The 26,991-nt window shown below is 40.7% G+C and overlaps 1 protein-coding gene across 1 annotated transcript in view; it reads left to right on the top strand.

Moving 5' to 3' along the window:
* ZNF318 (zinc finger protein 318) overlaps positions 1-25,707 on the top strand; it is a 28,515-nt gene extending 2,808 nt beyond the window's left edge. Inside the window, exons 2-11 of the mRNA XM_035320605.1 lie at positions 7-140; positions 5,005-5,150; positions 9,910-10,543; positions 11,665-13,089; positions 14,584-14,683; positions 15,434-15,720; positions 18,798-19,001; positions 19,477-19,576; positions 20,670-20,788; positions 21,233-25,707. Of these exons, the coding sequence (XP_035176496.1) occupies positions 7-140; positions 5,005-5,150; positions 9,910-10,543; positions 11,665-13,089; positions 14,584-14,683; positions 15,434-15,720; positions 18,798-19,001; positions 19,477-19,576; positions 20,670-20,788; positions 21,233-24,664 (6,581 nt within the window). The 3' untranslated portion in view covers positions 24,665-25,707. The remainder of the gene's footprint in view (positions 1-6; positions 141-5,004; positions 5,151-9,909; positions 10,544-11,664; positions 13,090-14,583; positions 14,684-15,433; positions 15,721-18,797; positions 19,002-19,476; positions 19,577-20,669; positions 20,789-21,232) is intronic.
* Positions 25,708-26,991: the final 1,284 nt, after the last annotated feature.

Here is a 26,991-nt window from a genome sequence, read left to right as displayed (position 1 = left end):
CGGGCCACCGCGGCGCCTCCCGCCGCTCCCCGTCGCCGCACCGCAGCCGGAGGTTGCCGTCGCCGCCGGGAGGAGCGGGGGGCCCCGGGGGCGGCCGGGGGGGCCGCCGGGGGAGCGAGCACGGAGACGGCGGCGGCCGGGTGAGTAGCGCCGTGCGCCCCGCCGGCCCCCCGGGGTCCCCCTGTCAGGCCGCGGGGAGGCCGCGCCCGGCACCGGGCCCTCGCCCTCCGTGTGCGGGGGAGAGGAGCGGGACCCCCGCTTCTCAGAGAGCCGCACGGAGCTCGGGTGTTTTCCCCTGAGGCAGCGCTTTCTTTCCGTTATATTTTTATTCCTCTTCAACAGCCAGAGCCATTTTAGATAAGCCTCGGAGATGATGCTGTCCTTTGCCGAGGCGGAGGATGCAGCCAGCCTCTCTCCTCCGTGTTGTGTAAACGCGGTTTAATTTGTGGGAAGGTAACTTTTTAACGAGATGTTGAATGAGCATTTTCTCTGAGTTCTTCCTGCTCCCCTGAGCGTATAAAGGAGGCTCTGTTACAGATTTTTATCTCGGGAGTTACTCTTTGATAGGTACCGCTTCGTAGCTGCAACTGTGCACAAGGTCTTCCAGTCTCCTTACTCAGTCAAACAAAAATCTGATTTGGACATGTGAAACTGGGGTTTGCATCTGAAGCGATGCCACCTTGGATGCCAACACCTTTTTACTAAACAAAAGCGCATAGCCGTACCTTTTTTTTTTTTTTTTTGAGCAAACGGCATTCACTTACTTAGGCTTTTTGTTGTCGTTCTCTGGTGCAGCGATCGTCTTTCTGATCACTGTTACCTGTGGTAAGTAGTAGTTTCACTGTGTGTTTCTATTGCACTGAAAGCAGAGATTTTCGTACTGTGATATTTTAGGCAAGGGTTCCACGGTCACTTAATCCAGCAAGCGTACGAGTAAAAGGCACGGTACGCTCAGTTTTCCCTCTCGCTCTGCAGTATATTCTGCCTATTTCTTTGCACTCACACTTCTCACAGTTGTATTTGTGAAGTTGCGAGGTGAGCTGATCCGAGGAACTGCTTTGGCTGAAAGTTAATTCAACGAAAATATGTGGCCTGCTGTAATTCGTTGCGTGGTAGGACCCCAGAAGAGAGTGGGATTGTCCTTTCTGCTGGTGGTACAGGTTCTTGGAGCTGTAGCCGTAGAAGAGATCCCCCGTGATTGTAGGGGAGTTAAAATTCAGTTATTGGTGGGCGCTATTTGTTTCTTGAAGGTAATCTATCCTGATGGAGTGGGGAGATAATGTTGTATTTGACAGGTAAGCTGGGCTGAGAAGCATGCCTCTGGCCTTTTGTTTTTAGGCTGTTGTTTGCTATTATCCCAGTCCTATATATTGTCAAGGGGGGGGAGGAAAGCGGGGAGAGGAGTGCTCTTGCAAATTGCATTGCTAAGAAGATCCAGCTTGAAAATAATTAATTTTTATAATATAATGGATTTTTAAGATGGTTCATGTCAGTTTACATTGTAGCTTGATGAACAGTAGCATGGTCACAACTGAGGGGATGACAAACTGCGATACAACAGCAGAACTTTCTCAAATTGGCTTCATCAGCAGCCAGTCTGTCATTTCACTATGTCCGTGGAAGGTTGTGAACCAGAGTGGGCTGTAACAAAACTTTTAATGCCAAATGTGTTGGTGGTTTAGACCTGGAAAAAACTGAACCAGGGTTTTTTGATGTGCAGCCTCCCACTCCTTCTTTAGAAAACAAGCAGACAAATGAGCCAAACCCAACTTTACACAAACATTATTCTTGACAAACACTATTCTTCCAGTGTTTTTTTGCACCCATCTGGTTCAAGTTGCAGTAGTTTTCACAGCAAATTGTTAGAAATTCTTGATGTTTTTCTTACCAATTCTAATTTCAGGGGAAAAGGATAGAAAAATTACTGATCTTTGAAATTAGGCTCCAGTAAATTAGCTAGCGCTGAACCAAATAGATTTTTTGATTGTTTACAAGAATGTTACTGTATTTAGGGAAAACCTTTTCTGAGAAGCAGCTTGCACAAGATGAGTTAACTTGTGATCATTTAACATAGCTCTTTAGACTGAATTTTGCATTCTCGGGCATACACTGAAGCCCAACATAGGCAATTCTCAGTCTGTACATTGTGCATATTTTTTTGATGGAAGGTTTTGTCCACCAAAAGTGTTCAACCATCAGTACTTCCTATTTAAAAATGATGTTATAAAGCATAAGATACATGTACGCGTTTATATTATTTTTTAGAACTGCTCTTTACAAAATTAGCATTAATTAGAGAAAGATAAAAGCTGGGATTATGCTGATGTTTTCCAAACAGTGGAACTCAGTGTGATCAAACCAAAGTAAACAGCAGATATGTTGGTTCAACATGATCTGGTAAAGTTTTAATTAAGTTTTCAGACGTATCTTACTTAAAACTCTCTCTCCAGAAGTCTGAGGATATAAAGTGAGGAAAAGTGGAGAGTTACACAAACATTTTAATAGGTGGCATCTTGGATCTGTCACTGAGAGGGGTTGAATTCAGATAAAAGACAGAGAAAGAAGGATTTAAGCTGCAGTAAGGAAGGAGGACTTGGAAGAGTATGCATACAGATAGGAGATGCAAGACATGGAATGCAGACGCTGATGGGATAAGTGGTTAGGGATGAAAAGCGGAAAAATTTTGAGTACAAGCTCTGAGTTACAGTCCCTGCATATGATTTGGAATATGGAAGGAGTAGCCTTTGAGATTCTTACTCCCTTTTCTTGATTCTGGGCATTGTATTGTTGAGATGGAGTGTGTGCATTCCCCTGGGTATCATTATCGTTCTCATGTATAACTGGGATGTCAACTGTATATTGCACATCAGGAATGTGGATGGTGTAATTTTCGTAGTAAATACTTTATGGTATTCAAAGCAAGGAGTGTCAGAAAAAGTTTGGTGCAAGTATTGGAAGTGTAATGGTGGAAAGAATGGTCAGAGCTGTGCGGTGAGGGAGTTTGGCAGTTGCAAGGCTGATCAACGTTCATGCTGCTTGTATTTGTCACTGCTGGTCTGCACGCTTGATCTTTTTATAGTTCTTGGCAGTTCCTTTACTTTCTTGTAAGAAAGTTAGCTGAAATTGGAGGACTAGGATGTTTTGGGTTGGCAGAGAAAGAAGAAGTGAAGATCTGGTATGCAACCTGTGCATTTACACGGTAATAGTAACTGCTGTTTGGGAGCCAGAATAGGAAAGGAAGAAAACACAGGACAGTGCATAGGTAGGATTTACTAGCAGTGGCACTCCAAATGCAAATGCTCTTAAAACCTGGATTTCTCAAACTTAGCCAAAAAATGCAAAGTTCAAACATGTATCACCTTAAGGGCTGTCTTTGGGTGATCTGTATGGTGGTCATATATATCCTGAACTTTCTAAATGTAAACAATTTTCTTCTCTTGCCCAGACTTTTCTTCTAAGATTTTATCATCGCTTTTCCATCTGCAGTTCCTGGAGATGGTTGTAATGTATGTGCCCAGCTTGCTGACAGTCTTGATGGCAAGCAGTTGCCTTTCAAGGCAATCGCTTCTCCAGGCAGCCCTCCAAATTCAGCGTTGAACTGGGCATGTTTCAGCCTTCAACTCAAACCTTCAGTGTTCAACTTCAGCCTTCAGCATTTGTATGAGACGTGTGCACCTTGTATATGTTGTATTTCAGCCAGACTGTCCCAGGATAATACTACACAATACAAAATGATTGCTTTTAAAAAGTCATTAGGGTGTGTTCTGATAAATGATGGGATTCAGATTAACAGAGAGATATAAAAATCAGTTTGACGTCACCTTAGAACAAGGATATACTCACAATGGATTCTAGTGCACATTTGTACCAAGTCAATTTTGTTATGCAAATTTGTGAGGGAATTCTGCTTTCTTGTTGGATTGTACAGTTCTTTCAGTCTCTTAGGATTGAGCTGAATCTGCTGCCTCTTCTCAGGGTGGACAGCCTGGGTGCAGACAACGTAGTGCACCTGCAGCTTGTTGCTGCTGTGAAAGCAATATGCAGCGCATGACTGGTTTGGCAGAACTGAAGCTGGTTCATTGTTTCCTGTTAAGCAGAATATAAATCATGTTGGTTTTAAAAAAATAATAATCAAGGCTCTCTGTCTTCAGCCAATCTCACCTTCTTCTTCTGGAACTCCGCTTAAATTGATCATTCCTGGAATTTAGTGACAAATTCTAAAAGGCGAAGCATACCTAATTAAGCATAACTTAACAGTAATGACGTTTTCTGTATTGGGTATATCTCCAAATGAAGATCCACACAGAGGCAGTTAGCTCAGGCGTTCTCTGCCGTAGTTTTTTCCAGGGCAACTTAACTCTGGTTTAGCTCTACCGACAGTAATGAACATAGAAATTCTGTTGTAGAAGCTGTTTTTACCACCACTGACATTTTTAGTATTAGGCTGTGCGTATCAGCTGAAAGCAGCATGAGACGAGGAAAAATGTTGAAAACATCACTGCTAGGAAAATCTTTGTTTACACTTGTTTTATACCTTGCTTCATGTTGTCATTAGAGCTGGAAAGGGCCAGAAATCCAGACGCTTTTATTAAGAAATTCCTGGCACTGTTTTTATGCGATGTTTGTTTAGCTGCTTCTGCTCTAACAAAGAATGGAGCACAGCAGCAAATCTGGGACTTCTTGAACTTCTGTTTTTCCACCTTCCAAAATGGTAGCTTATTAAAGGTATTTTTGAGTTGAATTTTTCCCTTTTAGATAATATAAATATAAAGCTTGTTGTTGGCAGCTGGAATGAGAAATTAAATGCACTCAGTACCTTCCCCTTTCTATAGTAACTATAGGCAACTGAGATATTTGGAAAAAATGTTCTTCTAGGCTTTTTATTTTTGGTTGATCCATGCACCCCAAGTCTCATGTGTTAAGCAAAGGGGAGTCACTTGCCTTACTGTAGCCGAAATTACAATTCCCTGATTGATGGGCTTGCACTCTTTCTTCAATTTACAGAGACGTTCACCGAGTCTCCGCTCTGAGTCTTCACTGGAACAGAGTTTGCGGATTACTGTTGGTAATGACCGGTATTGCATTGGCACACCAGAGCGAAGGAGGCTGCCTGATAGACTGGGCTCACCAATTGATAACCTGAGTGACAGGTATGGTCCTCCGCAGGTGGGGATTCAAGTGTATGATCCAGTAAGAGCGTGGGGATGGCTGTACTGGGTGAGACCAAATGCCTAATTAGCCCAGTGTATAGTAGGGACTGACAGTGAATGTGTAGGGAACATGGATAATAGGGTAAACATGTAATGAAGCTTCCTTGCAGTACTTCCCAAGCCTCCAGCAAATTGTGGTACAGGGAATTCCCAAACAGAAGTCACTGCCTGCGTTCCTAGTAACTCTAGACAGATATTTCTGCTCTGATTTTTGTCAACTGCTTCTTGAACCTGTATAAACTAAGTTGCCCAGAGTATCTTCCAGGAAGGAACTTCATTCATTTGACATTTCACAGCATCAGCTGCCTCCTGTTTCTTACAAACCTACCTAGTTTGGCTTAAAGGAAGGTTGTTTACAGATAGCACAAAGCTTCAACTTCCTAATTTAATTGGGGGGTGGCGGGGAATAACGTACTTCCCTGGCATTTGAGAATAGTCCAAAAGAGAGCCCTAGTGTAGCGTGAAGAAAGGTATTATTTTGTCTTCAAAAACCTTGCAGAGGGGAAGTGAATGAAGTCAGGCAATCACATAAATAGTAAAATAAATTTGAATTTTTAGGGTCCCTTGATTTGCCTTCAGTAGAAGAACAGGTATAATCTGGCTGCAGATTATATAAGAAAAATGAGAAGACTTTGTGCAAATAAAATGGTGTCCTTTTATCTTGAATCACAAAGTTAAAGATGGGGGTAGTTTGTGCTCTGGAGCAGCCAAATGGTAATTTCCAGTCGGGTATAAGCATCCAGAACAAAAAAAGGCTCTAACGTCCATTTTTGATGCAAATATCCCCAGCTGGTCAAAAAGTAAAAAAATAAAGAAAAAGAGGGAAGTGAGCAAAATAAGTGAATTTCCTGTCTTTCTGAAATGTAAGGGTAAGTTTCAGCAGGTGCGGAAAACCAAGAGTTTAGTTTTCAGTACTGTCACTTTTACGCCTTTACCTCAATTCTTCTGAGGTTAGTGTTCAACTTGTAAGTCCCCTGTGCAGCCTGCAGTCTTCTGAACAAGATGAGTGCATATGCCTGGGGAGAGTACAGTGGTTGGAATGAGCAGGAATGGTATGTAGGAGAACTGTCACTGTGCTGCTCTGGCAGATGAAGAACACGGTGGTGGTCGTGGGGTTGTCCCGTTGCTTCCTTTTCTCCAGTGAGGTTTTGTATATAACCTGTTTTGTGGTTATGCTTCATGGTTAGAAGTAACAGCACGTACAGCAGAGTTTATTTTAACATTAGCATGAGACGGACTGCTGCGAGGATCTTTACCTCTTTGATAAGTAAAGAACTTTTACTCTTTCACTGTTACTGGACAAAAATGGTAACAGGTAAAAAAGGCCAAAAAAAAGTTGGAATAGATCGCAGAGAAGATTGAAATGACAAATGAATTGGGATGAGAATAAGGGAAAGGGAGACAATGTAGACCTCAGTTTTTAAGTGACTTTCCATATACCTGCAAGTATGCAAGAACTCCGTGTGGTTAAGTGTACTTTTTGTTTCTTTTTGATTTTTTTTTTCTTTGTCCAATATATTTGTGTTACCTGCACCTGTCTGAGCGGTACCTGAGAAGTCTGAAGTGTCATCCCTTAGGTTTTCCTAAAACCTGTAGGTACTGCTTCTGACTTGCAAATTTCTTTACTGTTTACCATTTTGGTTGTTTTAAAAGACAGTCTATAGTTGGTTTAGTTGGTTAAGGGTATTGTTTATCATGTATTTTTTCCTTCTGAGAGGCTGCCCTGTTGCTGGAACACTTATTCTGTATCTGTCATGGGACTTTAAAGTGGTCTTTACTGTTAATCATCACTGAGGTTAATACTGGCCATGTCACATTCTTATTGGGCACATGGTACATTCTCTTTATCATTTTTTTTAAAAGGGTGCTTTTTGAAGAATCTTCAGATCTTGAAGTAATCGGAACAGACAAATCTGAATTTAGTTATTCTCAACTGTTTTTGGTAACTACTCAGAGACTTGAAGCAATCACTTTTACAAATTATTCTCTGTAATTTTCAGGATGTTGAGATGGCAGAAAGATTCATTAGCGTAGAAAGGAAATAAAACTCCAAAGGTTAGACATCAGGGTAAATTTCCCAAGGCGCGAGTCCATGTGCATGTCCATCCTGAAACATCTGTAAGAATTTGCCCCAAGTTTTTAAGGCAGCTGGCCTCCTGCACGTCTTAAGTAAGCTTGCTTAATGAAGCTGGTCTGTGACTTTGAGGTCACTTGAGCAGTTTCTGTCTTTAACAGAATAACCTTTTTTTGTCTCCAAGAGTCTCACTGTATCAAAGTGAAGAATGTATCTTATCTCCCCTCATCTTCCATCTCTATCTGTGTTTTTAAGATATTCTACTGCTATATGAGCTGGCATAAGCTATACAGAGCATCCCACCAATTCTTTCATCTGGGGTTAATGCTAAAGATTAGACCTTATCACTGCTGAGACTTAGTCTGTGTTAAGCTGTGCTCTGAAATAGCAGATTTTGGCTTAATATCAAGAGTGACAGCTGGCTTGAGTATGAACAGCTCGTCTGACTTCCTATTCAAAGACTTTTAAGGTGGAGTCTTGTTGGTGGCTGACAGCAGAATACCACTGTTTATTTCTCTTTCTGTGTATATAAATACATAAATATGCCAGAAAGCAAGTTTACCTTACACCGATTTTGCTTCTTGAAGGCATCATCTCTACATAGTCTGTGGTCTGTTTTCCTTCCCTGATTGTACAGATTCCAGTAATTCTAGATCCTGTGGTGGGGAAGGAACTGAGATGGTCAGAGTGGTACCACCTTGTATTTCTTCCACAGTTGCAATATACTTAGTGGACAATGCTGACTAAAAAGCACCCAAGCCAGATTAAAGGGACATACCTCTCTTGGACTGTATTTACAGAAAACATATTTCAAAGAGCCACAGTTTTAGTAAGGCAAGCAATTCTTTTTCTCACACCTGTATTTAATCTTTAGGTTTTAAATCTGTCTTCACTATTCATAGTGTGTTTGGAACATCCTTCTATTTGTAAGTGCAGTAGGTTTGCTGTTCCTTTCTTTCCAAAGTAGAATTTAATATTCTTTCTGCTTTGTTGCTGAAGTCAGAGTGTTTGGCAAGCATGCATGTGAACTATTTTCACAAAAATCAGCTAAAGGTGTATGGTGAATTACATCTGTGACTTGACCAGCTGTGTTCACGCAGGCTCTCATGTAAGGTGATGTGGCACTGAAGACAGACATTTGCTATTAGAACCAGACAAATACTTTCATTTTGGCTGTGAACAGCAACATTTATGTGTAAAACTTAATTACAGTTCCCTTGAAAATGTTTTGGTACTTTTGGAAAGGGTGGAGGTGTGTAGTTTGTTGGACACGAAAGAGTCTAATACCATCTAATACCACAGATACTGGTGTATGCCATGTTTGCTAACATCAGTGTTAGACCAGTACAGCAGCTAACGATATATGAAATACTTTGCAGTGATGTAGGTAAGAGAAGAAGTGAAGTTTTGTGTTAATTTTGTTCTTAAATATGCATGTGTAAACTATGACAATACTGAAGAAAAAGACCTTATCTGGTCATGTCAGTTATTTCTTACTCTAGTGACTTTAAAAACTTGGGCTATAACTTACTTGTAGTTTTTTTTTTTTTTTAAGATGTCATCTGGCTTAATTTTATTGGTCTCGTTATATCTATTAAGGGACTTTCCTTAGTAGGAGGAGATGATTTTTGAGGATTCAGGCAATCATACATAGTTCATCTCAAGTTGATGTCTTGCTCACAAAGAAATTTTTCTAGAGTTTCTGTCTCATTGATTTCACTTAACAAGCACATTTGCTACCCATTCTTGGAGGATCTTGATAGATTTTTGAATTATCTGAGAATAAAACCAGCAGTTGGTAACAAGTGTGTTTTGTTTCTGCCTGATCTAAATGACAGCACTAGCAAAGTTTTTAAGGGGTGAGGGAAAAGGGCTTGATTAAAACAGTACTCCTAATTGGAAGTGTCTGTAGGAATTGGTCCAAAAGATACACCAAGAGATACAGCTAGCTATTCCAGTGTTGTGCTAGTTGCAAATCTACTGTGTATAATGCGTGGGCTGGAACAAAGGAATGATACTAGTACATTTACTATCCCTGATTCATCGATATCTTATAAAAAACTGTGCTTGTTTGGGGGTAAAGCAGTCTATGTGATTGTGACAGTCCTGCCTACAGATCTCTAGCAACAGCAAATGTTGCCAGAATTTGTGGTCCTTTTCCACAGCTGAAGATAAAAAGAGTATCTGGTTCCATGTGCCAGTGTGAAACTGAATTACACTTTGAATAATTCATATGAAATGTGACCATGGCATCTTGCTGGGAGAGGTGAGGAAAGGGATTGTGGTCTGAAATATGATAGCAATGTTTTTTTTAGATGTGTAGTTTTTCTCCTTCACAGAAATAAATCCATCCTATCAATTTTCCAAGGCTCTCTTTCTGCAGTGTGAATTGAATTGTTTGTGTCACTGTGTTTGCAGGTGACTTCATAGGAAGGAAGCATAGTGCCATTAAAAACATCAACCGTCCCTCACCCCTGCCCCTTAAGTACATAAAATGTTGCTTCTGTTTAGTGATGGAGATGCTATTCTGAAACCGATTTGGAAATTTCTTGCTCCTGAGTAAGAGTAAGACATAGTTGATTCTGACTCAAGCCCTTACGTTTATTCTATGCTTCTCTTATACAGGGATGACATGGCTGATGGCCCTATATTCACTAGGGGTCTGTCATGCTCTCGAGGCCTTGAGAGATATCCATCGCATGAAGACCAGCCTTCAAGTCCCTTCATCATGAGACATGATGAAGACTACCGCAACCGCGATGTTTTTGTCCATCGTTCAGATTATAGTCCGCATTATGGTCGTCGAGAAGAGCTACCTCGTGGATCTGACAGAGATGGTGACAAACTCAGGAAATCCTCCTATCCGTCAAGGCCAGAAGAGAGAGGACGAGAAATAAAGCGTCCACGGTACGAAAAAGATGAGAAGATGCATGGTGTGAGTGGAGAGCATCAAGGTTCCTCATCAGGAACACGAAACTATCGCAGACGAAGCCGCAGCCGCAGTAGAAGCCCAAGCCCATCATACCTGAATGAAGAATTCCGAGAGCTTGACCGTGCCAGGAGGAAAAGAGAAGAAGAAGAACGTAGCAGAAACTTGAATCATGATGTTTCAGGCAGTGGTTATGTGATCCCAGGCTTGACTAATGCACTACAGACTTCTGAGCCTCGGCATACATACAGGCCTGAGGAAATACCATCCATGCCCAAAAAATCCATCTTGAAGAAACGAGTGGAGATGGAAGTAGAGTCTCCTGTTCAGGTTTGATCATTGTCTATCTGTCTCTACACTTCTACTTTCCAAAACAGTCACTTCCTGATAGAGAGTATTAGTTTTATTTCCAAAATAGAAAAGTCAAATTGTTATGTTTTCCTGTCTTTGAGAGGACAGGCATCTTTTTGCAGGCCTGAATGATTTAGAATTGCATTGGAAACCTTAAATGGTGAAGGCAGTTAATCAGGGATCATTTATCTATGAAATCTAAGGCAGAATGAAATGTCCTTGTTGAAATGCAGCCTGGCATGCTAAGATCTGGGCCAGCTTTATAGAAAAGCTGAGTTGTTTTGTACACAGGCAGTCAGGACATTGATCGAAGCTCTCTGCCTGTCACAGTGCCTCTTTCTGTTTCTTTATAAACCTAGAGAACCGCCTGATGGATCCTCAGTATCTCTGCCTGAAAACACCTTTGAGTTTCCTTATTTTTTCTCTTTAGGCTGTAGGCTGGTATTAACCCTATTTAATTTCTACCCAAGCTGTACCAATTGAGTCTCAAAATCAGAGCAAGAGAAAGACATGCAGTTGGGACCAAGGAGATAAATCAACCATTTTCTTTTCTCATGTTTTAGCACATCACTTTTGATCTGCTTGTTACACTGATCTGTTTCAGTTTGATGGTGACATACTTATATCAGGAGGTCCTCCAATACTGAGGATCCCATTCTATACCTGTTAATGGAAATCCTATTTAATTTGGTATTAATTACACATATCTGAAGAAGTGGTTAGGAACAAGCCCAGTACAATTACTCTTACCTGTCTTAAGGTGTTATATACTATTTGTGACAAAACTCAGAGAATAGCTGAATTTATGTCATGGTATTTCAACTTAAAAGTTTTGGTTCTGAAGCTTGCCAAAGAGTTATTAAGATGTAATTGTGATTTTTTGTGTTCTCTGAGATAAGCTTTCATTGCTGGACATGACATTCCAGAACCACTAGACAATTTGTTCTGTAATCTCTATTCTCTTTCAACTGTGTATTGTCTTTTCTAACCCTTCTCTTTAGCAGTGAACTTGAGGAGAAATTGTCATGTTCCTTTGTTCTGCAAGGTGAATAGTCCCCTCAGAGGGTGCTGTAGTAAATAATAACTTCTCTGTCTTTCAGCCTGAGGGCTTTTCTAGCAGCCCTGCTCCCAGCAAGGATCTTCCTCTTCTTTCTAGTCATTCGTCTTTGCCTCAGAGCAACAGCACAGCTCCTTTTGCCTCTGAAGTGGAGAACTTTCTCAAACGGTTTAACAAAGACTCTGTTGTGGAGTCTGCAAACAAGGAATTGCATGACGGTTTATATGAGTGGAGCCCGCTTTCTGGAGCTCCCAAAGACGCTTTCACATTTGAAGAGAAGTTTGGAAGCTTCTTAAGTCACAAGGAGAAAATAGAAGCCAAATCAGAACCTGCTGATCGCCACACAGACTTCTTGCTGCCTCATGAGAGGGCCAGTCAGGATGGCAGTGGTTTCTCCCGAATTTTGGGCATGATGGCTGATTCTGTCAGTGCTCAGGAGAAGAGGAGGCGTAGTTTTCCTGACATTGAAGATGAAGAGAAATTTCTTTATGGTGATGAGGATGAAGACACCAAAACTGAATCTCTCCCTGTTCAGAAGCCCCCAGTGAGTTGTGGCAATGAGATAATAAGCCAGAAAATGAGCCCACCTCCTACTCCTGCTCCAGCTGTCAAGCTGGATCCTTTAGAGGAGCCTAATGCTGAGTATGCAAAGATCCACGACTTACTCAAAACCATTGGACTTGATATCGGCGTTGCTGAAATCGGAAAACTGGCTGTTCGTACTCAGGAACGCCTTCATGGCAAAAAGTTGGCATCTCGTTCTCCTGATCGTCGCTCTGCAGACCTTCGCAGACTGGACCACTGGGACTTTCGTCGCAGCCGAAGTGACACTCGATCTCCAGAGTCAGGCCAGCAGCGCTCAGCATCACCTGCCATCTCTTTCCAGCAGTCTAAGGATGCATCCTCTCTTCAGAAATCAGAATATGCTAAGAACAAGCCAGTGGGACAGGACATACCTCCATGTGCACCAGAACAGCCTCTTCCTCCCGTTTCTCTCATTCCCTCAGTTCCACCAGCTCCCACTAGTTTGCCACCTACACCTACTTCTGTTTCCCAGTACCAAATTCCCAACTATTCCCAGTTCACTGCCACTCAGATGCCCCAGAACTATCCACCTCCCACAATGGCTCCTCCGGGGTATGATGCATACGGGCATTATATGGCTTATGCAGCCCCAGGGTGGACCATGTACCCCACTACCCAACAGCCTAATCCTACGCTGCCAGAGGCTCACGGGCTTCTTACTATGGCCATGTCAGCAAACCCCACGCGTCCCAACCTCCGGGTGATTGAGACAGTCTCTATGGGAAAGAACGTCCCTGATTTGAAAAGAGATAGTTCTGTGCTTGTACATGTCCCTACCACTCCTGCTCATTCCAAAGTGCCCCTTCGTCTGTCTTCACACCCTCTGAAAAGTACTACAGAAAAGATGTCAGATGAAAAAAATCGGGCAGCTCAGAAGCAGAAGGTATGTTATCCTAATATATTAAAACACGTCAGGCTGCTTGCTTACTGGGGTGAAAGCTTTTCCCCTTTAGATGCGTTTTTTTTCCTCCTGAGTACTTCCAGCTTAAAAGCAGTTGAACTAAATTTGCTTTTGTTAAAGATTTCCAGGCATTTGTCTGTTTACTCTGTAACAATTTTCAAAATAAATGCAAAATCCCCATAGTAGCACACCTATGGGTTACAGCTCTGATACACACTGGTAGCTCACCTCTGTGTCTTGGCAGAACTCCTAGGGCTCTGTCTGTGATAACAGAGTTCTTTGGCTTGGGCTTAGTCCAGTTTTTTGCTGGGGTGGCTTGGAGTATAAAAACTTGCATGCTCCTATGCTGGCAAAAGACCCCAAATGACAGAACGACCGTTTGCTGATTAAAAATAATTGTCGTCGTCATCTTGTGGCATTCAGAAGTGGCCTAACTGTGTTGGTAGAACATCTTCCCCTGGTATATACAGTGGTTACTGCAGGCACGATCTAAGGATCCTGCCAACATTTACATTGCCATAATAGTAGTGATCCTCTAGTGAAGACAAGGCCTTGGATCATTTCTCGCTTGTTCAAGAGAGGAGTCAGTTGTAAGCTTTAGGAGCATTGTGAAGGTAAAAAAAGTTGGGATTTGTCTCTTGAAAAATGATGTTGGGAAGGCAACTGAAGGAACTTTTCAGGTTTTCTTTTAGCATATTGCCTGGTTTCCTTTGGTAAGAATGGATGCAAACTGGTGAAAATGATATGTGTGAGCTCCTCCTGCTAGTCTTCACCTTACTGAGCAAGAAACAAACTTCATCCGAGTGTTTAATTTCAGACAGTTATGCCTGCAAAATACATTTGGTGTTAGAGTTAAGATCAGGTTGAAGCAGAAGCCTGAACGATAGCTAAAATTGAACAGAGTCAAAGCAGAAGGCAAGGTGAAGGGCTGTGAAGTCTTGTCAGTGATGGAATAAACGATCTGTAGAGATGCTGCATGAGTTTTGAACAGCGGTTTAACACTGGTCTTGCTGAGCCCTGTAAGAAGGTACTCAGCTGAGTGCCGTTGGAAAAACAAAAGAGCGTTGGAGAAATATGCAGGCCAAATTACCACATTTAGAAAGGAGGTGGCATAGCCTGTTAATACATTAGAATGAGAAATATTTTCTGACTTGTCAGTGGCTGAATTATGAAACTCAACTACAATTTCTGCAGTGGTTCTTGCTAGTGGCAGCAACAGTGCTATTAAGCTGGTCTGTGTGAATCAGGGCAAAAAAAAAAAACACCTTCATACACAGTTGAAGCAAGGACGTAGATATAGTTACCTACAGATGCCAATAAAGAGAACTATTTGTTGTATTAAAAACACAGGAACATTTTGAGAATAGTGAGCAGTGTTCTGTGACTGGCACACTGAGGTCTTGCTGTCATTTTTGCAAGACTGATTGACTTGTGTTGGGAAGAGAAGAAAATCCAGTCCTCTTGCAATCTGTTTAGGTGATAGAAGAGAGAGAAAAACTGAAGAATGAACGAGAAGCACGGCAAAAGAAGCTCTATTATCTCAAAACTGAATTGGACAGGCTTCGTAAACAGCAAGGTACGGCATGTCTACCCCCCAGGTTTTTCTACCAGCAGTACCTGCTGGAAGAAGCGAAGACCAAAATATATAGGCTATATTTGTAACTAATATTTTCATACTCTTGGCAGTGCAGAATTCTTGAGAAAGCACTGACCTAATTAATATGTTAAAATTAATGATGTCAAAATTTGACTGTTACACTGAAGCATGCAGTTGCTCTTGCATCTTCTTCACCAGCTTCATAGGTTAAAAGACTTGAAGTTTGTGTGTTTTAGCACTTTTTTAGAAAAAGTGAGAAGTAGCAACTGAAGACGTGTCAGCTTGTCTTTCAATTTTTTATGAATCTTATTTGGAGAAGGAAAAGTCCTCTCTGTACAGAGCTAACTTACTGATATTATTTTGAAAGGTTTGATTCCATAAATAATAATTTTCACCTCTGGAAAATGATATTTTCAAGTTATAACGTACAATTGACTTAAAAAACATGTTTGCCTTTTTGATCAAACAGGGAAATAATAATTCAATTGATTCTCTCTATTGAGGATTACGGTGCCTATGTTAGGGATGTATATAAAGACAACCCTTACAGAGCTGGATTTTGCTCATTTAGTGACACTGTACCTAAGAGTCAGTTCCACCTGCACAAAGGTCAAAATTTAACTGTAGTATTTTGTATTGGTATTTTACTTGTTGCTGAAATAGTCATACAGATCTTGAGACACTTTTCTTGTTACATTGCCAACTATTCTACTTCCTTGATCGGTTCAGGGGAGATGTTGAGGAAGAAACGTCGTGAGAAAGATGGACACAAAGACCCCTTGTTGGTTGAGGTGAACAGACTGCAAGAGAATATTATGAAGGAGATTTCAGAGCTCCATAAAGAATCTGATGCAGCTGAGAAGAAGCAGTCTGAGCTTGACAAAGTAGCACAGATCCTGGGGATTAACATATTTGAAAAACCCCGGAAACCATCTGTGGAAACCAAAGATTCATCAGAAAAGAACAGCAAGTCAGAAAATGCAAAAGGTGCGGAGAAGACATCTTCTTCCAATAAGGTAAAATCTTCTGGCTTGTATGCTAATGATTTTCCCATTAAGGGAAGAGGGCAGTGGTGAAACAGCTGCTCCCAAACATTTAATAGAAGGTTCATTTGGTATCTTTTGTTACCACATCTCATATTCTGATTTTGATTGTGTATGCAGGTGAGAGTAAATGTATCACTGTTTATAATTTCTCTCAAGAGTTTGTGCAATTCGGTACCACATACTGTTTTTGCTCTCAGTTTTGTTGAGTTGGATTGAACAGTAGTGTAAGTGTTTGCAGCTGTTAGGTCTCAACTCCATACCAGGAGGACAGGGTTGTTCTCTGCACCATTTCTGGCATGGTCTGCCAGGAAGGATTGTTTGTCCAAGCTCTCTGCAAGTTTGGAGCGTGTTAGTCTTCTCACCAGATATTAACAAATCAGGGCAAGACTTAAATATGATTGTCATCTTAACATGATTATTACATATGTGCTATAAGTTTTTCTTAAGAAATGTCAGTATGTATCATTATGGTCTCCCTGACATGGTCTCTGAGAGGTTAACAGACAAGAAAAAACTTAACATGTTCCAGAAAGTTTTTACTCTGGAAGTAGGGTATGATGTTAGTAGCATCTGAAAGGCTATGTGTGCATTCAGGAGACTAATTATGTCACTTTTCTATATATACTTAATTATGTAACTGGTATGGATGATGGGAGATGACAGATGTTTTTTGCGTAGGCCTGACCTTACTGTGTATTTTTTGTGGAGGTGAAAGTGTTGGTAGGGTAAGAGGTGACTCCTACAAGGCAACTCAGATCAGTGAACCCTGGAAACTTTTCCTTATGCTTCATCATGCTATGATTCAGGAAACTCATTAGATGCCTTTTATCTTAAGGCTTCTTTTTTGTTTTGTTTTGTTTTGTTTCTTGAAACATCACCAATGTCCAGCATCCACTTATCTTTACAAATCATTTGCATCAGATGCCGCATGGTAAAACTAAAGTAGACAAGAACACCTGTTAAATTCTACATTGTGTTAAGTTATATTGTTTTCTTTTCTTGAGATATGGCATGTGTGAATGTATCTTCCATTATTTTAACTTCCATTGTTTGTGTTGTCTGAACCCATAATGACTTGATCCTCTTTCGTAGTTCCTTATTTTATCATGGAAAATTCTCAGTTGTGATCAAGAACAAAATAATTTCAGATATCTGCAGGCACATAGGACACTGCCCTTAGTCTCTAAGATTCATCTTGTCATTCTGATTGTTAACTTTTATTTTAGTCAAAAGAAAGAAGGTGCAGGCCTTTGGACGCTGAGGTCAGTTTACTTGGCCCACCTAAGGGCAAAAACATTTATGCCTTTCTGCATCTTTGCAAGCTACCTTTTGGTCCCTTGCTGCCCAGCTTGTGTTTGTCTATTGTAGTTACAAAGTGCAAAGGTAAAACTAGCCTAGTTGTACCAAAACTACATCTCTGAGCCTTATCTCAAGTTTCTGTTGATGTGGAGGTGAGATCCGGTGAGAACCTGAAAGCTGTTTTTTTTTTGCTGAATGTGGAAGCACAAACAGGTTAGAGCTGGCTGTCACTCATCTATTTGAGAAGCACTGTTTTTAAAGTTCTGATTGAGATTTTTTCTGATAGTATTTTATAGGGTATACTGGGTGGGTGTATGTACATAAATAACAGAAAAGAAACACTTCTCAAACATCATGAACATCCTTCCATGCATTTCCTGCAGATCATAAGTTAATCTTCTCATTGTTTTAAGAAAATGTAAGCTTTACTATGTTCCTGCAGACACAATATTTGCATTGGGTCACAATATTCATTCATTTTAAGAAAATGTAAGCTTTGCTATGTTCCTGCAGACACAATATTCATTGGGTCACTTCCTACTCTGCTACCAAGAGCTAGATTGTACTGGGACGTGGATATCTCTGGGGCACATAGTGGCATGGATGTGTCTTCATTGTTTGATTTATGGTGTATGTTGCATGAAATATTATTAAAAGCAGAAAATCGAGTAAGGCAAATGTTATTTAACGATTATGAATCTGCTTAAGTAAATTTGTTTGACACTGATACTGAATAACCTGGGAATTATACAACTAATTTGGGCCTGCTAAGTTCTGGAAAAATGCTGTTCTTTCCAGACTGCTACGCAGATTAGAAATAATAACATGATGAGCTTTCAGACATTGAGAATGTCAATCAAAACTCAAAATACACCGATTACTTTCCAGTGGTATTGTAATATAAATTAGCAGGCCTCATTCATTATCTATTTCAGGGATTATTTGTTTTGCTACTCTGCAATATTATTGTACGTTGATGATTTGTTTTGCTGCTCTGCAATGTTACTGGACAGGGATTATTTGTTTTGCTATCCTGCAATGTTAGCATACATCCAGATTCTGAGCAAAATGTATTGATTTTGGCTAGAGTCCTGAAATGTTTGTGTATCACTTTATGGCGTTTTTCTGTACAAATCAATATAAGTATCATACACTTAAATCACAAGATGCTTAAATCACAAGGTAATTAACAAAACACCATCTTTTTATTATTGTTAAACAGTGAGTCTTCTGGAGAACTCAGGCGCTCTCCAATAGCCTGATAAAGCTGATTGCGTTAAATACTTTTAGTCAACTAACCCTTACTTCCTTTTGCATTCTCCTTTCATCCAAACTACTTCTACAGTAACTTCTGAGCATTTATAGGGGAATTTCTAAGTGTCTTTAGTTGTTCTGGGCACTGTTTGGCTAGTATGGTATATTGGAACTATTGAAAATTTTATGTGAAAGGCATGAAGTGGGAAGGGTGCATGCCATAGGGGATTTGTTCATTTGGTTCCTTGATTGCCTACAACCATCCAGCCATTACATCTGGGAGCCTTACTGGAAGCTCTTCACTGTGGCCTCGCAGCGTCTTAGTCGGCAATACCAGCTCTCTGACACAATGGAATAGGCCTGGGCGCTGAAAAGCAGGTGATATATACTTTTTTTTTGTGCGTGTGGCTTCTGCTGGAGGCAGGTTCTGAGTTCCAGAGCATTCTGTCTGTCCTGCCTTGTCTTAGAGAAGTGTTTCCTTTTGTTCAATTTAGGAATCAAAACCAACTAATGAAAAGTCCAGAGGTAGAAGCCCGAAGCCAGCAGAATCCTCTTCACAATCCTCCAAACATCCTTTCCAGTTGGCCAGTATTTATGAATATTATGATGCAGGGAACCACTGGTGCAAAGACTGCAATACCATCTGCGGAACCATGTTTGACTTTTTCACACACATGCATAATAAGAAACACAGACAGGTATGTGGCAGGCTTCCTTCACTAAGTGCATTTCATATTGCTATAAATATTAACACTAAAACATACATCACAGAGCTACGTTTTACAAGAGAATCTGAATTAACGAACCCAAGAAGCTGCTTATTAAATTATTTTACCCTAATGTTGGACTCGAGCAGTTTGTACAGTTACCGGTGTGTTCCGACTAATGTAAACGGGGCTTGTGTTCAGTTCACATGGAACCTAGTGTTTGATTTTTGTGCTTTGTGTTTGCCTGTCCTTTGATATCATTTACATTTTGCCCTTTTCACAGGTTATTTTCTCATAATAAATTGCAGAATGGGAGGGGAAAGAGGAAAACATAGTTCCTATAAATAGTTGCACGATGATTTTTATGTTCGGTATTCTGAAAGGATGTTAAAAAGGAAAAAGACAAGTTTAGTTGCCTTGCTAGTGTAATATATGAGCCTGTATACCTCTGTCACTGTGCAAATAGACCCTGGATCCTTACAACAGACCTTGGGCTTCGAAGACCCAGAGTGAGACCAAACAAGACTCCATAAAACGCATCGATAAGATTACTGTTCCTGCCAAAGGTATGTTATTTTTTTTTTTAAACTTGGGTTTCTTCTCCCTTAGCCCTCCAGCAGGTTCCAGTGACTCAGTGAAAGGAATTTCAAAATGTTATTTCAAAACTTTACCTAGTTACAGGAGCACATATAGGTACTGTGTTATTGGTCAACGGCAGATCATTTGATTTCCCAATTCTTCTTGTGAAAAAAGTAATGGAGCAAGAGTATAGGAAAACATAGAAGAGGTTCCTTCTTTTCTCTTTAGGATTTAGTTTTCATTTTGAATACTGGATGACTTTTTTCCAGTGTAGTTCTGAAGTGATTTTTGCTAACATTAGAATTTGTCTCAGAATGTGACTACAAAAGCTTGCTGTGTTTGGGCAGATCTTGTGGAATACTCCACACAGTCTTGTAACAGACTCTTTGATTCATTACATTGTGTGTAAAGGTGTCCCTGAAGAATTACTTTGGTGCAGTGTGAGTACAGACAATGTGAAAAAGCAGTACAGAAGGGGCTTTAAGTCATTTGTAAATTCACATAAGATTTTAAATCTGACTGAATGCAAATCAATGATCTAAACAGGCCTTCCAGTGATCAATCTCAGTTTTTTTGTTACCTTGTTTTAGTAGTGTCTGCCCAAGAGAGGATCTGCAGTGTGTTAGATAACTGCAGCAGGTTCTGTAGGCCCAGGGGTGCAGTCTTGCTGAACTTCAATTAAAATGCTTATGTTCTTGTTATAAGCCAGGTGTTCAGAATTTGAGCAGACTACACCACAAAGATGGTAAATAGATAAATACTATAGGAAGTATTAACTTATTTGAATAGAGGACAGCTTTGAAGAGCTATGAAGAACTATAGCTATAGAGGATAGCTATATGAAGAGCACTAAAATAATTTTTTGAATCAATCAAGCTTCTTCACTTTACATGATTGCTCCTGGCGGTGGTATTTACCATACTGTAAGTGTAAGGAGAGCACCATTATCTGCTTCAAAAGTGTGAACAGGAACATTGCTGGAGGTTTTGCTGTTATTCTTTGATATGTTTATTTGGCTCTGTTAAGAACTTGGCATCTTTGACATTTTGTTTCTCTGATTGTTTTCTTCGGCCTTTCCAGGCTCTGAGTTTCTGATTCCCGTCACTGGATATTATTGCCAGCTCTGTCATGAATTTTTTGGAGATCAAATCTCAGCAGAGCAGCATGTGAAAAGTCATCCCCACAATGAGAAATACAAGGTTCGTAACTGGTGTACCAGGAGCGAGTCACACCTTTTGTTAGCTTCTATTTGCTCTGTCTTCTTTTCCTGAAGAATTACCTTTGATATGATGTATATGTATTTGGTTATCTTCACTATATTGCACTGAACAAACTAAGTGGAACTTCCCACTACATAGAGACTAGTCTTTCATCCACATGAGGTTAAATTGTGTTCAAGTCCCAGTTTTGATTTTCAGTCTTAAGTAGAGTGTAGAGTGACAGCTCTGCTGCAAGCCGCCACTCAATTTGCATTAAACTACAGAACATGGAGTTTGTAGTATCTCGGTTTCTTGGTAGGAAGAAATTCTCTGCTCTCTCAGTGTTGAGGTGGCACTTATTTAACAAGGAAAAACTGTAACAGAGCTGAACTGATTTATTTTTTCTGGTACCAGTTGCTAAAATTGTGCCATTTATTTTCACAGAAATACATAGACGAAAACCCACTCTATGAAGAGAGGAGAAATCTAGACCGTCAGGCAGGATTGGCTGTAGTTCTGGAAACAGAGCGCAGGCGGCAGAGTGAGCTAAAGCGGAAACTAGTCGAGAAACAGAAAGAAGAGAAGGATGAGAAGAAACCAAAAATAATAAAGAAAGAGGAAACAAAGAACATCCCGGAGCTTGGAGAAGGGGCAAATGAAACTCAAAGCAAAATAGATTCTTCTGGACAAAAAATGGGTATCAAGCTTAAGCTGAAGAAGGAAGAGAAGGAGGAGAAAAAAGAAGAAAAGAAGGAGGAACCTAAAAAGGAATCAACAAGTCAGATGTCCTTTGGGAAATTCAGCTGGAAAAAGACTGAGAGGGAGGATAAAGGCCTAGGAGGAGCTATTCCGAAGGAGGAGGGCATGGAAGGAATCAAAGAGGAGAATAAATGTCAGTCTGGGAAACTCCATGCCAAGCCCATAGAAATCAAGCTGTCTGGGAAAACTGTTATCCCACACACTAGCCCATGGACACCAGTTGTTTCCACACCAACGCAAGCAAAAATTCTACCCAATCTACCAGTCCCCACCATGATTTTCAGGAAATCTACTACTGCAACGGTTAGTAAACCACCACCTTTGAACACCTTTTTATCCATAAAATCCTCTGGAGCTACCACCAAGCCACTGCCTGTGGTAAAAGAAACCAATACAGATCCTCTGCTGCCTCCCGATATCATCTCAAAAGCTTTTGGAGGAGAAGAGGTAATTCTAAAGGGGTCAGAGGAGGATTTAAAAGCAGCAGAGAAAAATGAGTCTTCTCAGACTTCTGATATACCACCCCCCCCTCCTCTTCTATCTGCAGTCCAGCAGGCAACTGTCATCCCTGCAGATGAAGTAGCTCCAGGTGTGTCTGAAAGTGAACAGAGAATGCTGGCAGTGCTCGTGAGGCCCCCTCCACCGCCACCACCTTCAACTGCTTTTAGTGAACAGGCTAAAAAGGTAGAGAAACGTAACTCTTGCCTCGCCACAGCCAATGCTAAAGATCTCTATGATATTTTCTACAGTAGTGGTGGAAAAAGTTCAGCTGACAGCAAGCTTGCAAGTTCTACACTTCCAAATGGAGAAAACTCTAACCTTGCAAAACCGGCAGATTTACCTGCAAACCCTAGAACAAGTAGTAGCTCATCCTCCTTTAAAGAGGATCAGAATGTGGCTGCTGAAGTTAGCCAGGTCCTCTCAGCTAAGAGAGGCTCAGAAACGGAGAACACTGTTACTCAGCAAACTTCAATACCTCATTCTGAAATGAGCACCGACATTGAAAATGGCATTCAGAAGGACCTAGGTAAAAAAATCCAGACTCTTTCAACAGATGTTCAGACTAAATTGAAAGAAGGGGATTCTTCACAGTGTAGTACTCAAGTAGCAGGCAGTTGGGTTCTTGGTGAGAATCCAGCTGAAATGAACAAGAAGACACTTCAGCCTCTGCTGTTGGAAAGGTCAGTCACAGAATTGCCAGAAACAAAAACTGTTTCTGGTGTCCAGATGCCTGCAGAAATGGGACTTGTGGATGTAGGAAGCAGAGAGCAAGCAGGCAGGCAGGAATTCTGTGATCTGCAGAAAACAGAAGTCCAAGGAAAAGTTGGACAGGATGACACAAATAAAACTGCAGTTACTAAGACAAATGTTCCTGGCACTCTAGAGAAAGATGAAGAGATGAAAGAAGTAAATGCAGTAAAGCCTGAGCTTAGCTTAGAACACCCAAAGACTTTATTACCTGCAACACGAAATGAAATTCAAACTTTGGGAAATTCCCATTTGGTAGAGGAAAAACTAAGTGATAGCGGTAGAACTGCTTCAAAAACTGATAGTCCACAGTTGCTCTGTGGTTCTCAAAACACTTCAAAAGAAAATGTTTTAGTAGCAGTAATGACAGAGCAGAATTCTACTGATACCCCCTTAAAAGATGCAAAACTGAACAGTGTAGCATTGGAAGTATCTCAGCCAGAAGTCCGTGGTGAAACTCCTCGGATTTCAGAAACCCAAAATAAGATTTCAGAATTGACAAGAAGTCCTGGTGAATGTGACACTTCCAGAACCAGTAATGGAGAAGAACAGGTCATGACAACCAGTTCTTGTTCTGAAAGTGGTTGGGAACTATCCAATACACCAAATACAGAAATGAGAAGTGATTCTAATAAAATTTGTGCTTCAGAATTGACAGAGATACATCCAGAGACATGTCTCACCAACACAGAAACTAGAAATAGCACATCAGAAGCACAAGAAAAGATAAGACCTGAACCTTCAGGCCATGCAGTGTTACATAACCAAACCCAAAGGCAGGGAGTTGCATGGTTAGTCAACGCCTGCTCAGCAAACATTGTTGAACTTAGATCCAGTGTAGAATTAGTAGTTGAAGTTGAAAAAAAATCTTTAGGACACACTGGATCTGATGTAATATTAGATGATATTTTTGCTAAGAGAGATGCAAAAGAGGTAGGGACTGCAGGATTTTCTAGGACTTGCTCTGATCTTGTCCAAGAGTCAGCAGTTGCTTTATCAGCAGATGTGCATGTGGGGCATCTTTCAGAAGAAGCTGTCCACTCCCTAGAAACAAAGCGTGAGGTTGTAAGAACCTCAGCAGCCAACAGCGACTTCCACCTGAATACTGCTCATTCAGGATTTAAAACTGAGCAATCTGAAAGTCTCTCTCCAGATGTTAGCGTGGATAACAAGAAAGATTCCTTGAGATCAGAAAATGTGAAACTCAGTGAGACTCCGTCTGAGAAGGCAGAGCTCGAGGTCAAAAGCACTGATACCGGCTTGGGAAATACTAAGGGAAAATATGAACACCTCAGTATCCTTTCAGCAGGACTTTTAAATAAGAATGTGGAAGAAGTCTCAAAACTAGAAGCTATTGCATCCATTAGGCTGGAGACCAGCAAACTTAGCAAGGTGGACATTGAAAAACCAGTGGATGAAACAGAGATTACTGATGTTGCTGCTTTGACTTCAGGTACGCGGGAAGATAAACTTTGCACCCAAGTTTCTCAAACAGCTGTGTCGCAGCATGGATTGCAATCCTCAAACAGCGACAGTATGGAAGTGGTCATGCCAGTTCTAGAAATGCAGGGCATTTCTCCTGTGTCTGAGATCCCTCAGCAAGTGAAGAAGGAGAGCAAAGGTGGTGCTGTTGAAATGCCGTCGCTGAGCTGTGATGGAGGCAGCACAGAAGGTCGGGCATCTGGGTGTGTGGAAACTTTCCTTCCTGGGCTCAGAGAAACACACGGAAAGAACGGTGGCTCAGGAGGCAAAACGGTCTGCACTATCCAGAGCACGAAGACTGAGCAAACAGAAACTGCTGACAGTAGTTTGGAAGCTACAACAAATTCAGGAATTGCTGAAAGCGTAGCAGAAAGCCCAGTGGGTTGAAGTGAACCCAGCCAGCCCCAATATTTGTGGAGCCAGAGCTGGGATTATGTATATGGTTTTTTTGTTTGTTTGTTTTGTTCCAGTTGAGGGTTTTGGGTGCATTTTGCATCCTGTGGTAGGACTTGACTAAAGTGAAACTTCAGTCACCGGAAACCAGACACATACTTTTCTGTACATAATTAATTCTGTAAAATGTTTTTTCATGTGAATTTTTTGCCAATTTCTTTTCTACACTCTGCTATTAAAATGGAATATCTCGTTTATAATGTGTGCGTCTTTGTTGTTTATTTTGGGGGCTTTTATTCTTTGATCATTCTTGGATGATTTCTAGCTCACCCTTTTTCTGTCAGTAGCATTGCGAGTAGCCCAACCTCTGGGACAAGCTCAAGAACAGCAATTTAGAACTTGAGGAAATGGAGACTTGCAGAAGAGCTAAAACTGAATATTTCTTTAAACTGTAATGCATGGTTTTGTTTACTTTTTTTTGTTTGAAATGCAAGAAATGTGATTCGAGTTAATTTTTTTGTTTGTTTATCTGTCCTTGTGATTTGTAATTACTGTTATATTACATCTGTACTTAAGCTGTTTCATTGTATTGTATAAGCACGTGTTTGGATGCCACATCAGTAAGCAAGGGGAGAAAATCTGTCCGACTGGCTTTTGGAGAAGAAAACTAATCGGTAAGGCTCTGTGGCCTGACACCTGGACCAGACATATTGAGGTCACTTACATGATTTGAAATGGGCTTTCTTTCATTGTATTGTGATCCAGTAACTATTTGTGTTAAATCATTTAGCAGCAGCTGACCAGCTCTGAAGAAGCAGAAGATCAGAACCCTGGTGTCAGGAATTGGACTCGCTTCATGTGATAGAGACACATGCATGCCTACCCTGAATGGTCCTAGTGCTATCAAAAGCTCTAGAGTGATGGTTCTCATTTGTATAGCTTGTTAAAGACTAAAGTATTAAATGTGTTTGCTTGGATAAATATAACATTTTTATCTGTAAATTGTTTAAAAAATAAACATATGGTGGTCAACAAGACTTTTTTCTTGATTTTCGTTCTTTTTTTAACTCTAGGAAAGAGTTTTATTTCAAGTAGTTTCTACCTCCTGTAGTAGCTGGTAAAATTGAGAAACTGTAGACAATGAAGATATTCAGCACTCTTGGCCGGCTCAGTAAAAGGCTGATTTATTCCCAGCTGAAATCAATGGAAGAGCTTCTGTCAACATAATCAGTGGAAGTTTGTCTGAAGTCCTGAGCCTTTTGTAAAATTGGGGGGAGGAGGGAAAACAAGCAGAGTTCATGTTTCTGTAATCACTACCAGCATGCGGACCTCCAGAGGGGGACAAATGACCTTTTCTCTTCTGTTTCCGTGACTGCGTGTAAAGATGGCTCAAAATGTTTTTCAGAGTCATTATGGTGCTTTTCGTACTAGAAATGTAAGAAGATGTAAGAATGTAAGCTGAATTTGTAAATCTAGTATAAGTGGTCAAATCACCAGAAAAGGTAACTAAGAAGGGAAGAAGGTTTTAAGAGAGGCTCTTTGACCTCTTTTTGTGATTTGAAGCAGTTACTGCATATAAAAATAAACTGAATATAAGAAGTGTTTGTTAGTATTATTGCCCTACTTTCTTCAAATAACTATTTGCTGTCAAAACCAAAGAAAACAAGGTTTGACATGCTTTTGATGCTTTTTAAAGTGGAAGCTGGGTAATGAGTAGGTTGCTTAAATCCTATTTTTATTTTTAAATGAACGCCTTTGTAGTTGTTTCTTGGTTTTCTTCTATAAATGTCTTTCTGATTATATATCTAAGCTTATTTGTTCACAGTTGACGGCTAATTTTTTTATTTTTTTATTTTTTTATCCTTGTGTTCTAATTTTTTCAGTGAAGTGCTTGGTACCTTGTAAATCTAAAGTGGAAGAGGGAAGCTGTGTTTCTTGCCTGCTTGGTATTGAAGGATAGCAGTGCAGGGAAGGCAGATGCTGAGAGAAGGCTGCTTTTTTCCACAGTTCTGCATTTAGCTGGTGCTGTTCTGGAATGCAGACCGCCTGGCTAGTTTCATTGCTCAGATTCATTTTCACGAAGGTCTCAGTGTATGCAACGATAGACAGAAACTCATTTGGACAATCATCTTCTTCAGACATCCTCACTGAATGCTGAATTACCTGTGTGGCATGTACTCTCGATTATCTGGGTGGAAAGGACACCAACACCCATCCAATATCCTTTTGATCTGCTCTCCTACAGTTGTTTCTACAAGTGGTGGTGGTCAGTGCAGAACCCAGCTGGCCATGAATGAAGAACAGCTAGCACCAAAGGAAAG

The sequence above is a fragment of the Oxyura jamaicensis genome, chromosome 3, assembly GCF_011077185.1.
Source record: "Oxyura jamaicensis isolate SHBP4307 breed ruddy duck chromosome 3, BPBGC_Ojam_1.0, whole genome shotgun sequence".
Lineage (NCBI taxonomy): Eukaryota > Metazoa > Chordata > Aves > Anseriformes > Anatidae > Oxyura > Oxyura jamaicensis.
The sequence above is the reverse complement of the archived record's forward strand: the minus strand, read 5'-3'. Positions and strand labels throughout refer to the sequence as shown.